This window comes from Ruditapes philippinarum, unplaced genomic scaffold, assembly GCF_026571515.1.
Source record: "Ruditapes philippinarum isolate M1 unplaced genomic scaffold, ASM2657151v2 ctg2483_1_1_1_1, whole genome shotgun sequence".
Lineage (NCBI taxonomy): Eukaryota > Metazoa > Mollusca > Bivalvia > Venerida > Veneridae > Ruditapes > Ruditapes philippinarum.
Window position 1 is genome coordinate 253,822 of NW_026865080.1, and position 13,999 is coordinate 267,820.

The window sequence follows — 13,999 nt, forward strand, 5'->3', positions numbered from 1 at the left end:
AATTTAATGCGGGTAAGTCAAAGGCTTTGGCTTGTCCGTCTTTAGAATACACGTGTATATTTAAAGAATTTAAAATGAAAATACATTAAACTACTCATAGATACCCAGCGGTTAAGTTTGTCAGTGACATTTGTTGTTTATGATCGCTGCTATTTAAGTAAACTCAATGATAATCTGCGAGGTATTCCGGCAACGGAATAATAACAACTCTTCTGAAGCAATCGCTGGTGTGTTCCGATTGAGAATGGAAAGGTGCATTTACATACTAACTGACACAAATAACATAAAAATATTATACAAGAGCGATCAGTAATCACATGTGTCGCCTCATGATGGCCAATTTCATGTTGGGACAAAGTTTGTGACAGACGGACAGACAGACGGACAGTGCACAACTAGACTTGGTACTGATCATTCCTGTAAAGATTGGATAAAATTGCACCAGTAGTTTATGAGGAGTAGTCTGGACAAGCTTTAACGTATCTGGCAACACACAGAAAAAACACCTTTTTATCAAAGGGCCATAACTCGGCCAAAAATCATTTAACTGGAAAACCCGTGCAATATGCGCAAGGACTTGAGCTAAAGATCAATCCTATAAAGTTTCATTGAAATTGTTTAAGTGGTATAAGAGAAGTAGTCGGGACAAACTTTGAAAATAAAAATTAATTAAGGGCCATAACTCTGACAAAAATCATTGAACCAGAAAATGCTGATAATATGCACAACTAGACTTGGTACTGATCATTCCTGTAAAGTTTAGATGAAATTGCATCAGTAGTTTATGAGGAGTAGTCCGGGCAAGCTTTTGTGTATCTGGCAACACACAGAAAAAATCACCTTTTTATGAAAGGGCCATAACTCGGCCAAAAATCATTCAACTGGAAAACCCTTGCAATATGCGCAAGGACTTGAGCTACAGATCAATCCTGTAAAGTTTCATTGAAATTGCATTAGTGGTATAAGAGAAGTAGTCCGGACAAACTTTAAAATAAAAAATTATAAAAGGGCCATAACTCTGCCAAAAATCATTGAACCGGAAAATGCTGACAATATGCACAACTAGACTTGGTACTGATCATTCCTGTAAAGTTTGGATGAAATTGCACCAGTAGTTTATGGGGGGTAGTCCGGAGAAGTTTTGTGACGGACAGACGGACAGACAGACAGACAGACAGACGGACAGACGACGGAGAAGTGATCCCTATATGTCGCCACTACTCCGTAGAGGCGACACAAAAATGAATGTACATTTTTTTTGCTGACGTCCTTTTTATTGACTTTACCTAATTGCATATCAAATCATTATGTATTTGTTAATAATAAAGGTAAAAACAGGAACCAGTCATGCGATTTAAAATGGACTTTAAAAAAACAAGAAATATTTTTCAAAACTATGATTTCCATTAAAGTTTAACTGTCGCATTCGTTTATCATCCAAGTATGATAAGAATAATACGTCATAATTCTCCCAATTGAACTGTATTTTGTGGGCTTTCTTGTAAACAACTAGTCGACTTGAAGGTAAAAATATGTTTCTATTCTGAGAAATAAGTATAAGAAGTCCTCACAGAAATTTAAAAAAAAATCTTTACACCCCTTTTTTGTTTTGTATTTCAGAATGAGGGTATAGAAGATAAAATAACAATTGTTGTGTGTTTAGATCCGATGAAACAGAAAGAAGATTGTAGAAATGATGTTCGTGTAGTTGAAGACAGTAAGTTAATGGTAACTGTACTAATAAAATGTCAACAAATTTATCTTTCCTTTAACCCTCTCATTTCATGAATTAAGTCATTTTGTCAAACTCAGCGCACCGCTAATCCTGTAAGGGGAAATCACTGCGTGAGAGATTGTCATTTTGTTCTAAGCTTAATTCCCCTTTTTAGAAATTGGTAGCGTGGCGTCTTAACATATAATTTTACAATTTGATCACCGTAGGGAAGGTGTTACAGTATCGCGTTTTTCGGTTACAGTATAGAATTTTCAAGATGGAGGATTATTTATGGGAAGAGAGGTAGGTGATTTTTATTCAGGTCCATACTACTAGTAGTAGCGTAGTTTCTAAAAGATACTTTTGTGCCTTGCTTGTAAGGAACAGAATCCGGTATCTAGTCATATATTTCTTCAGACCCTGCACCGCAGATTTATCTCTATATTGTCTCATAAATGTGCAGATTTGACGGTTTAATAATTTGAATCGAGAAACCACCTCATTTTTCTCCCATTCCGACATTATTTAAGCATGCCTAGATAAAGTATATCTACAAAACGTTAGTCCTTTATGTTTAGAGACGTTTATAAAAGTAAATGACCAGTTGAACCTAATTTCCTGTTGGTAAAATGCATTTTAAAAAATAAACAATGTTACAGTATAGAGCGAGGTTAATTTTGAAGGGTTACAGCATAGACCTAGCGACTTTGATCCAATTTTGTTACAGTTTATACCCGATTTCTGTTACAGTTTAGATACTTGCCAAATTTCAAACAAAGTTCGTGTATCCATTATTTTATGAAATAACTCATACCTTTCTATCTAATGCATTCTTGAAAGGTTGTATTACTTTTTTTCTTCAGCAGAAAAGTAATAGTTTGCTATTTTTCTTACTTACAGTTTCAGACTGAGACTTTTTGCAGAATAAGTAATGTCCTAAGTAAGGACTGTTTTCACGACAACAACAGTAATTTTTATCGAATTGTAATGAGAGAAGAAAGATTATTGCTTGATTTCATTACACATTATAATAATGCCTATTAGTAATAAAATATAGAGAAAAAAGTAATCCTTAACAGAAGTCCAACACGGAAAACATGAAAATGTTGCAGGCTCAGTTTGACTAAACCTGTTCATGGACGGTAGTGGTAACTGCGAGCTACCGTTCACGCCTCCTAGCACCGGCTTCAGCAGAATTCACATTAAACATGAACTGGTACACTTCAGACTTTTTAACACCTGTGGATGTGTTCATATGGCGGTTATCATGGAACCTTCAATGTGACACGTTATTGTCATTCTATGAAAAGCGGCATATCCCCCTCAGGTTTAAACTCGTGTGTGCCCCAAACAAGAATACAATGAGTGAAAGTAAACAAAATGAAATTTTGAGAGGGGATCGGGGATTATGAAGCCTGCATACAATAGATAGGCTGTCAAAAGACACAATAAACAAGCAGGCAAGTGAGCAATACTGCAACCTGAAGTTTTATTTTAAGTTGGAATTTCCATCTACCATTATGTATTTTGTAAGTATTTAAAAGGGTTTATGAACATTTTCAATTTTGTTGTGTTGGAATTTCTTTAGCGATTCTGTTTAACTCTATTTTGTTACGTTTGGCTTTCTTGTATTTTAAGTTTCAACGACACCGAGGTCATGTGAAAACATTCCTGCTTTAGTGTAAAGAAATACCCCAGATACCCTATGTGAAACATTTTAGACACGAGCGCCTGACTAGAACCACCGACCTTCCGTAAATTAGCTTGATAGATTCCTCACAAAGTCATGATTGGATTTCAACTACAGCAGTAAATGGGGGATGATTTGAAGTCGACGGCCTTATGCCGACTCTGCCACTATTATGTACCTCCATCAGGCTCACTAGAGAAGATATTGTAATTGTCTGACCTTAATTTATACTCTATAATTATATTATTTTCTTTTTCAGAAACATGAAAACTGTTATACAGGATGTCTGAAATATAGAAAAACGACTTTTTATTTAACAATGACAAAATAATCGTAACTTCAACAAAGAAGCATTCGAAATGACGCCATGATCATGATTTGATTTGAATGCTTTTGGTTCGAGATGAGAAGGGTCTTTTAACATTGCCTTTTTTGAAAATATATGTTTTAGTTTTTCATATCCCCGATTGCAACCGAAACCATTTGAACAACTTAATTGGTAGAAAGTCATGTAAATTTCATCACATTTAGTCAAGTAGTTTACTAAGCGGATGAGATTGCACAAGCATGTGTTCGACAGACGGACGAATAGCCATAGGGCCAATAAGCTCCCAGAGATTTAAAAGTCTATGTAACATTCATACATTTTACCTAGTATAATTATATAGAAAATATCGAAGTCTAAACTGTAACCGAAATCTGGGTATAAACTGTAACAAAATCGGATACAAATCCCTAGGTCTATGCTGTAACCCTGCAAAATTACCTCGCTCTATACTGTAACATTGTTTATTTTTTCAAACGCATTTTACCAACAGGAAAATAGGTTCAACTGGTCATTTACTTTTATAAACGTTTCCTAACATAAAGGGCTAACGTTTTGCAGATTTGCTTTTTCTAGGCATGCATAAATAATGACAAAATTGGAGACAAATGCGTTGGTCTCTCGATTCAAATTTTAAAACTGTCAAATCTGCATATTTATGAGACAATATAGCGGTAAACCTGCGGTGCAGGGTCTGGAGAAATATATGACTAGATACCGGATTCTGTTCCTTACAAGCAAAGCACAAAAAACATCTTTTAGAAACTTAACTACTTGTAGTATGGACCGGAATTAAAATCACCTACCTCTCTTCCCAACAAATAATTCTCCATCTTGAAAATTCTATACTGTAGCCGAAAAACGCGATACTGTAACACGTTCCCTACGGTGTTGATGCCAGTGCATTTATTTTATTTTCAAACCTAGTGTCTAAGACAGATATTCACTTACAACATTAATTTGTTTTGTTTGCTTCCGGGAAATCTGTCAGAATCACCTCTATCTATTGTGTGACACATCTGAACGATTTTTCTTTCATAATAATTAGGAAACATATCATCAACTTATCTATAAGAATTACTCTTTTATAACGACCAGGAAACATACAAATTTAGTAAAGTGATATCAAACTGTTTTCCACTTAAACTGGGATTAATTAGTTGTATATTTCAAAAACTTGAATTATTTAATGGTGATTGAACAATTATTGATAATAACAAAATGCTTAGAATGAAACATAAAAAAAATACATAAACCATAATAAATTGCCCTCACTCTTTTTATTTATTGAATATTATCGATAAATTCCGATAGATATTTATAATTTATGTTTTTGATTACTCAGCTGACGTTTATTATAAATTAAAACTGATAAACAAATATGACAAAATGTTAAGTTATTTTAATATCATCTAAAATTTACTCAAGATCTTGGGAGGGCATAATGTTATATTAAGTAAATTAATAATACGTTTGTCTTTCATTATATTTATTTTCCGCTAAATTTTACGAATTTCTCTCTATGTATGCAAAACTATATCATCAAGCCACTTGTCTTTTTGATTACTTCAGTTCAAACAAGCAAGGACGTAAGACAGTACGAAGTAGATCTAACGCTTCCAAAATCTAGTATTTCACAGACAGGGGCAGCAACTGCTTATATCCAAAGTACGCACTTAACGTTAATTCATTTTATCATAAGTTAAGGTTCTGTAATGTAATGTGATGTCAGGTGAGGTGCGGTAAGGTAAGGGTAAGGTAAGATAAAGTCTTAGAAAGTAAAAAGAGAAGTCGAAAAATATTCAAATCTGCGGTAGAACTGAAAACCTCTAAGATTTGACTGCCTTGCAAATCAAGGCGATTGAAATGAAATAAGTATTTAATGAAAAACGTCTTCTTGAGTGGTGCATTTTCTACAAAGTCAGAGAAGGAAATTTTTAATTTTAACAAAATAAAATACACGAAATAATGGCGTTAAATAAACAATTGTTTGTGTCAATCAATGATTATAGTTCTCATTTCCTATTCCCATTTCGGTGTCGGCAATACACTAGTTTGATGACGTAGTTTTTAAAAAATATTTCGTCATGATATTTTTGCCAAATTATTAATTTGTAGATATAAGTGTTGAATTATAGACCTGTATTTAATGTAAGAAAGGTTAGTCCACTTATAGTAAATAATAGAATTTTTTTAACATTGTAGTGACTACTGTTTTGATCCAAATATCCTGGATATTAGTCTGAGAGTTTGTTTTGATGATTTCTTGGTCAAGTTCGAATATGGGTTACCTTGGGTCATTTTCACACTGCCCAAATATAGAAAATCCTTGTTAACACTTTAATGGTCACATTTTTTATTCAATTATTATCAAGCTTGGTCAGGATGCTTATCTAGTTAATTGCTTGTAGAAGTTCGAACATGGTTATCTCTGATGAAAAACTTGGTCACAAGATGTAAAAATAGAAAATCTTGTTCACACTCTAGTGGCTATTGTTGTTATCCAATTACCCTGGAAATTGGTCTGAAAGTGTGTTTTGATGATTTCTAGGTTAAGTTCGAATATTGGTTACCTGGGATCGAAATTTAGGTCACACTGCTCAAATATAGAAAAACCTTGTTAACACTCTAGAGGTCACATTTTTTACTCAATTGTCACCAAATTTGTTCAGGATGCTTTTCTAAGAAATTGCTCGGATGAGTTCTATTTGTCAGGTGAGTTATTTAGGGTCATCTTGGCCGCCTTATTTAATATCATAACACTTTGAGCGTACATGAATGTTATGTTAATTCCTCCGCGTGTGTGTTCATACCGGCCTGACTTAATACCGGATGTAAGGAAAGGCATAATCGTCACTACAGATGATGTTGACCAAAGAACTGGCAACACAAATGTTATACTTATTGTATCCGGTAGGATTTAAACGTTGATGTCTATTTTTTAATCAACAGGTAGTGTGATGACTAATATTGTCAATACGATCATAGAGGGCGTGGATTCTTTGTTTTCACAACCTGCCGGATGCGGTGAGCAGACGATGATAAGGCTGGCACCAACTGTATACGCCATGACCTACTTAAAACAAACAAAACAACTGACCGCTGACATAGAAACAAAGGGAAGTCAATGGATTAGAGATGGTATCTATTTACAGTATTAAGTGTGTACGATTGATGTTTTGATAAACATGATTTCAAATATGGTCTTATAATTTCAAGTATGGTCATATGAGAGCATAACATGTCATTTAAAATCTGATAGGTTTTCCGGAAGAAGCTTTTACTTCATCATTTCTTCCAAGTTCATGTTTTATTTTCTCATTATGTTTTTCCTTGATTTTGCAAGAAAAGCACACTATTGTAATGGTGAAATTGTTTTTACAGGTGTAAAACAGAGAGGTTTCCCAATTCAAGCAAGCCGACGGATCATATGCTACCTGGCGATACCGAACCCCTAGCACTTGGTGAGACTGTTGATTATAAAATATTGTAATTACTATAATTACTCACTTTCCTGAACTTCTGAATACCGATCCGAGTCCACATTTTTAAAGACAAAAAATTTATGTGTAAATTTAAAAAAATTTAAAACTCACATCATAACGTAAACAAAAAAAATGGCGGAATCATGTTACTAAGTAGTACGAATATGTCGCCTTACTATGTCAGAGGTTTATATTGCGAAGCATAATAGCCGAGTAGATCAGATTGTGAAAATTTCTTGTGACAGTTACTACATAGACAGTATTTATATATTTATTCATATACCCGTGTTTTATTTTTTCAACTCCGTAAAAATGGTATTGCATGGCGATGGCATATTTTGACATGACGTCATTTGTGTTATGCAAACCCAGTGTTAAGACGCGCTATATATAAGCGTTATGATTTTTAAAATAATTTTTCCACTTCAAACCGTCTTGTTTTGAGTTTGTCATAAAAATGATATTATATTTAAGTAAGTTCATTAATAGATTTATTGAACTCGTTGAATAAAGAATTATTCAACTCGTTCAATTAATTCAGTATTGAACTAACACTCATGCAACATCCTCTTTATACTATGTAATAGGCTCACAGCATTTGTTGCCAAGGTGTTCTGTCAAGCTAAGAAGGTTGTAAATGATGCTGTTGATCAAGAGGATGATATAAAACTTACAATTGATTGGCTGAATAATCATGCTGAAGCTGATGGTTCATTTGTTGATAAAATGCCAGTTATACACCGGGAAATGATAGTAAGATCAAACATTTACATTCTATAGATATTAGCTCAGGATAAAATTCTGTCCAGTTTGAAGACACTAAATTATTTTATTTTCAATCTGATAACGAGGCTATCTGATCAAGATTTGATTATTTATTTTAATAAAGTTTCATACTTTAATACAAACTGTACATAAATTAGAATAAATAACAACAGCAATGTGCACACAATTGGCGTGTTTATTATTCAACAGATTGTATATAAAGTTCTATATCAGAATATTGATATATTCTAAATATTGAAGCATGACCAAAAAAGGTAGTTGACTTTCTGACATGTATTACTTCTAATAAGAATAAGATGAAAATGAAAGCTATGTTAATTGTTTATTTAATGACAAGAAAGCATTTTTAATGAATTTGAGATGAAAACTAAATCTATGTTTTCACATGTAGTCCATAATTATTGAAATGAAAGCTATGTCTATTGTTTGTCAAATGGAAATGATAGCTATGTTTATATTTGCTGTGTCGAAAATGAAAGCTATATTAATTTTATAGTTTATAAAATAAAATGAAAGCAATGTTTATTGCTTATGAAATGAAAGCTCTGTTGATCGCTTCTGGGATTAAACTGAAAGCTATGTTTATAGTTCTTAAAATTGAAATGAAAGCTTTGTTCATTGTTTATTGAATTAAAATGAAAGCTTTGTTGAATGTATCTGAGATTAAAAACAAAACTATGTTTATAGTTCATAAAATGAAAATGCAAGCTATGTGTATTGTTATTGCGATGGTAATGAAAGCTTTGTTTATAGTTTATAAATGAAAATAAAAGCTATATTTATAGTTTATAAAATGAACATGAAAAAATATGTTTACAGTAACTGTTGATAAGATGAAAATGAAAGCTATATAATTATGTTTATTGTTTATGAGAAGGAAATAATAGCTAGTTCATAGTTATTTATCCTAAACAGGGACAAGTCGAGATCAAACAAAGAGATCCTACCTTAACAGCCTTTGTACTGATTACGTTACAAGAATGTGGTAATATATCTGCTGTAAGTGTTAAGTTTGTTTCTATAATTTTTATAGATGCTATTCATGTAGACTTGTTTTATTTAATTATTTAAAAGTAGTTTTCAATTAAATTACTCTAAGAAATAAACAAATAGATTAAAGAATGATTTATAAAGATATATTATGCTAAACTTTTATATTAAAATATTGATACAGTGTGGGACTAGCCAAAAAGTTCGGAATTTGAAAGTTTCCGGAATTCAGAAGTTCGGAATTATCTGAATAAGTAAAATTATGATACATCAACGGTTTTATAGTAAAACATGATGAAAATTATATGAAGCTGATTAAATAAATAAAATAGCAAAATTGTAGGACTTTTACTATTTTAAATTTCGTTATCACCTATAACTGAATTTGCTGATACAATAGCAAAATGTTAATTATCACAATTTATCCTTTAGTGTATTTCATATAAATGAAATACCTGCTATTTACCTGTATTTTTTTCATTTCATCACATTATTTTTCTTATTTGACAAACTTTAAACAAGTGTTTGATATGCTTGACAGGTTGTAATTCTAATAGGTGTCCAGATAAATTGGTACTGTTAATTGGAAGATACTGACAATTTGAAGGTTTTTCAATTACAAGTATAAAATTCCTTCACACCCTTTTTTAATTTCCGGATTTTTGAAGTAAATTTTAATTAATTTAACGCAAATTTCACGAGAAAATCGTTCGGAATTCAGAATTTAGAAGTTCCGTTATTCAGAGGTTTTGATTACATAGAAAACAAAAGGAGAAATTTTGGAACCCTTAAAAATGTTCGGATTTCAGAAGCTTCTGGATTTTCTTATACATGTAGTTACACTGTAATTGATACACAGTGTCTTTGCAAAAATTAAGTTAACATTGTTATGTAACTGTGTGGTTAGAATTCGAGAATAAATCAACTGTACGGAAACATAAAAGGGTTTCCAAAAAGTGAGATCATGATGTGTAAGTCGACCGATAATTAGACATTTTAACGCAAATCAATTTATTGTATTCACAAAGATTAAAAAAAAGGTTTATTTTTCCAAACCTTTTTTCTATATGCTTCAAGTTGTGTCTAGGCTATATCCTTTATAAATATCAAACCACTCAGTCGTATGGCGAAACTTCGCCTATCCAAAAACTTAAAGCATTTTGAGAAAAGTGATTAAGAATGACAAAAAAATGAACTTATTTGTGTTAAAACGTCTGATCAAATCGAACAATACTCAGTCGTCTTACACACCATGATCGCACTAAATGGAAGCCCTTTAGCGTTCCCGTACAACTGAAAACCAACCAAGAAGAAAAAAAATTTGGATGTTGTTTTCTTTTTTTAAAGCTTGTAAGTGCAACCGTCAACAGGGCAATTAAGATCCTTGAAGACCTCCCAGAAGACAAGTTAAAGAACAATACTTACCTTTTGGCAATAAGTACATATGCTTTAACCTTGTCCGACAGCAAAAAGACAGATACGTTTTTGAAGTACTTACATGACATTAAGAGAAATGATAGGGGTAGGTTATTCCAATCATCTTTTCTTATTTCTGTTGTGTGTTTTTATTTTATTGTGGCAATGAGCTAATTAATACTCGTTAATTTATTTCACTTTTTGTGGGTTAGTTTTCTTTTAATTTGGATTTCAGAGTTTGTCTTTCCTGTTTTAGGAATAAGCCTTTATCTTCATTATATCATTACTTGTAATTTGTATAGTAATTGGACTCGATGGTGTTATAGCTGTGTAAAAAAATGTTATTTTGTAGAGGGTACATTCTGGGGAAACTCGGGAGGTAAACCAGCAAACGCCCAATCTGTAGAAACAACAGCATACGCACTTCTTGCAATGTTGCAATCCCGGGACATAAAAACAAGCTCATCAATTGTTAGTTGGCTTACCTCTCAAAGAGAAAGCAAAGGATCATTCAGATCAACACAGGTAAAAGAAAAAAGAAGTTGCCCCTTCTGGGGTTTGAGTCCACGCCCATCAGTTTCAAAGCAGTTAACAGTAATTTTAGCCTATTTGAATACTCTTAAAAGCGGAGGTAATGCATTTGGAGTATACTAACTTAATTTCATCATTTTAATCTTATTATCATTATAATTATTAATTTTAATATCAGCCTTACTATTATCATTTTATTATCTAAATATTCAAATGCATATTAATGTCTTATCTTGAAAAAAACTTTTATTATTATTAGTAGTAGTCGTAGTAGAAGTGATATTATTATTATTATTATTTTTATTATTATTAACGGGAGCAAAATTTACCGAATTTATTTGAAAAATAGACAAGAAGGGAACAACAGGTGTGTAAAAACTTTCGACAAAAGTTATTTTAATCGACGCTCTATAAAATGTGGATAGAAAGGTGTAAATTGAAGTAACAAGTTGAGTGTTGGCAAACCAGGAAGTGTTGAGGAAAAAACTTTTACATAAGCCCATTTTCATTAGAAAGATATATGAAACATTGCATTGCATTGAGAAACTGTATGTAGTGTAAGTATATAACTTCTACAAGAATAAAGAAACATGTACTTACTTTAAAATTATGTAGACAGTAAACACTTGTAAAGAGATCATAAAGGGCGTTACCATTTTTATATATTATCTGTGAATACACAAACTTCATAAAAAATCAAGGTGAAAAACTGTTTCTAATATGAACCACTAGATACACTTGACCACAGGCACGATTTAAATGATGATCGCACATAAAGATATAGCAGAAATGGACCAAACGTTCAAAATTAAGCTCATCAAAAAGCGAGGAATTAAGGAGGTCAGTAGAACAAATGAACTAGACACTAGTATTAATACTCCACCTAACAAAAAGAAAAAGAAGAAAATATCTAAAAGAAATTGAAGAGGAAAATATAGATATATCTGGTTTACAAAAAGAGCTATTTACATCAATCAAAAATTATCAAATGTTATAACAAAGGATGATGATTCTGTAAGAGTTATGATTAGAGATATTGTACAGGAAATGAAAAATGAACTGTTGAAATATATTGGGAAAAAAATGGAAATATTAGAAGGCAAAATATTTGACAAAGAACAAAAAAATGACAAATTCAAATAAAATATAGTACAGCTGAACGAAACGATTAAAAACCAGAAAGAAGAAAATCAAAACCTTCGAAACTCAATCGAAATAAATGAAAGAAAAACAATTGAACTCGTCAACAATTAAGAACAATATAGCAGGTCTAACAAGATCATAATAAATGGCTTGAAAGAGAATGATAAAGAAAATGCCAATTAAACAAATGAGATAGTGTTAAATAAATTAAATGAAGTGATCCCAAAAATAAAATTGAACTAAAATCCAGTGATATCGACATTGCGTATAGGCTGTGACCAAAGAAAACAAATAAAATAGGCAAGTCATTGTAAAATTTACATCAAGGTTCACAAAAAACATAGTAATGAATAGCCTGAAAAGTTACAAAGGCTTCAGGTTGTTTATATTAGAGGACTTGACAAGTCTTAACCAAAATGCCTTCCTTTGTGTTAAAAAAATGACGGGTGACATCAAACCTGTATGGACCAGAAATGGTAAGATATTTTATGAAAATAAAACTGAGAGTATACATCATAGAAGTACAGTTAATACCAAGACTGGTTTGACATTCCTTGGTCGAAATAACAAGATAATATCGGAAAAATGAAAACATCTATACAAACCAGAGCAACAAATTTACAAATAATTAAAATTGTATTTAAGCGTTATATCTTATAAGGAAGTAAATTCATATTCAATTGTTCACAAATATATATCATGTGAAGTTCAGTGAATACCAGGATTGGCTTGACATTCCTTGGCCGAAATAAGAAGATAATATCGGAAAAATGAAAAACATCTATACAAATCAAGACGACAAATTTACAAATAATTAAAATTGTGTTTAAGCGTTTATAACTTATATGTGAACAGAAAGTAAATTCATTTTCAATTGTTCACATCATACATCATGTGAATATGTTCATGTACAGAGTTCAGTGAATACCAAGATTGGCTAGACATTCCTTGGCCGAAATAAGAAGATAATATCGGTGAAAATGAAAAACATCAAAATAAACTAAGACAGCACATTTACAAGTAATTAAAATTGTGTTTAAGTTTTAAAACTTATATGTGGACATAAAGTAAATTCATCTTCAATTGTTTACAAGTATACACCGTGCTAAAATGTGTGTAAGCCAGATGTTTAAAGGCAGAGTCTTAAACTTTTTTTCAGTAAAAATATAAAAACTTTCATAATCACAGATCTATGTTTACATTAAACATAAACAGTATTTGTGTAAAATCAATAAATTACACTCTTTTGTTTTGTTATTTAGAAAAATACTATAACATTTTGTTTTGGCATTGAATATAAACGCCTGTATACAATGTTTCAGCATGTTAATTTTGCAAGTTTTCTCACTTTTATTCTATTTATGAAATCTATGTATATTATGATAAGGGTAGCCAATTCTACCTTTGTCTTTTCTGCTGAAGAAATGAGGACAGACAGTGAATTTATTTTTAGATATTCAATAGTAAACAAAGGTTCTTGTTCATAAAAAAATAAGTAACTATAATAATTGTAATTTTTATTGGTATATTCTTAAACAGAGGACATAAAAATACCGGAAATTATTATGAAACAGGAACTTTTGTTTTCCTGTATTTTTTTTTCACAAAAATGTTTTTGCATATTAAACTTCTAGTTATTTTTATGCAGCCTGGAAAATGACGACATACATTGTACAGGGTTTACTTTTGTTGGTGTGTGTCGACATCGTTTGTCGATGACGACGGTTACTTAAGCTTGTCCTTTGTAAATTGTGGTATTATATTTTTTTTCTAGGCCAAACTAAAAAGCTATAAGTAAACTATAAAAACTATAGACTTTAAGCTTCAAAGGATGATAATTTTTTTGAGAGAAGAAGTGCTTTCTTTTTTTCTTTTCTTTTTAAAAAAAAATGCGCTATTGCTCTTTGTTAATTTATTGC

General features: G+C 31.5%; 1 protein-coding gene across 1 annotated transcript in view; it reads left to right on the forward strand.

Moving 5' to 3' along the window:
• LOC132727737 (complement C4-A-like) overlaps positions 1-13,999 on the forward strand; it is an 89,637-nt gene that overhangs the window by 40,329 nt on the left and 35,309 nt on the right. Inside the window, 8 exon segments of the mRNA XM_060713305.1 lie at positions 1,621-1,717; positions 5,302-5,397; positions 6,682-6,890; positions 7,114-7,193; positions 7,802-7,967; positions 8,916-8,999; positions 10,338-10,512; positions 10,759-10,931. Of these exon segments, the coding sequence (XP_060569288.1) occupies positions 1,621-1,717; positions 5,302-5,397; positions 6,682-6,890; positions 7,114-7,193; positions 7,802-7,967; positions 8,916-8,999; positions 10,338-10,512; positions 10,759-10,931 (1,080 nt within the window).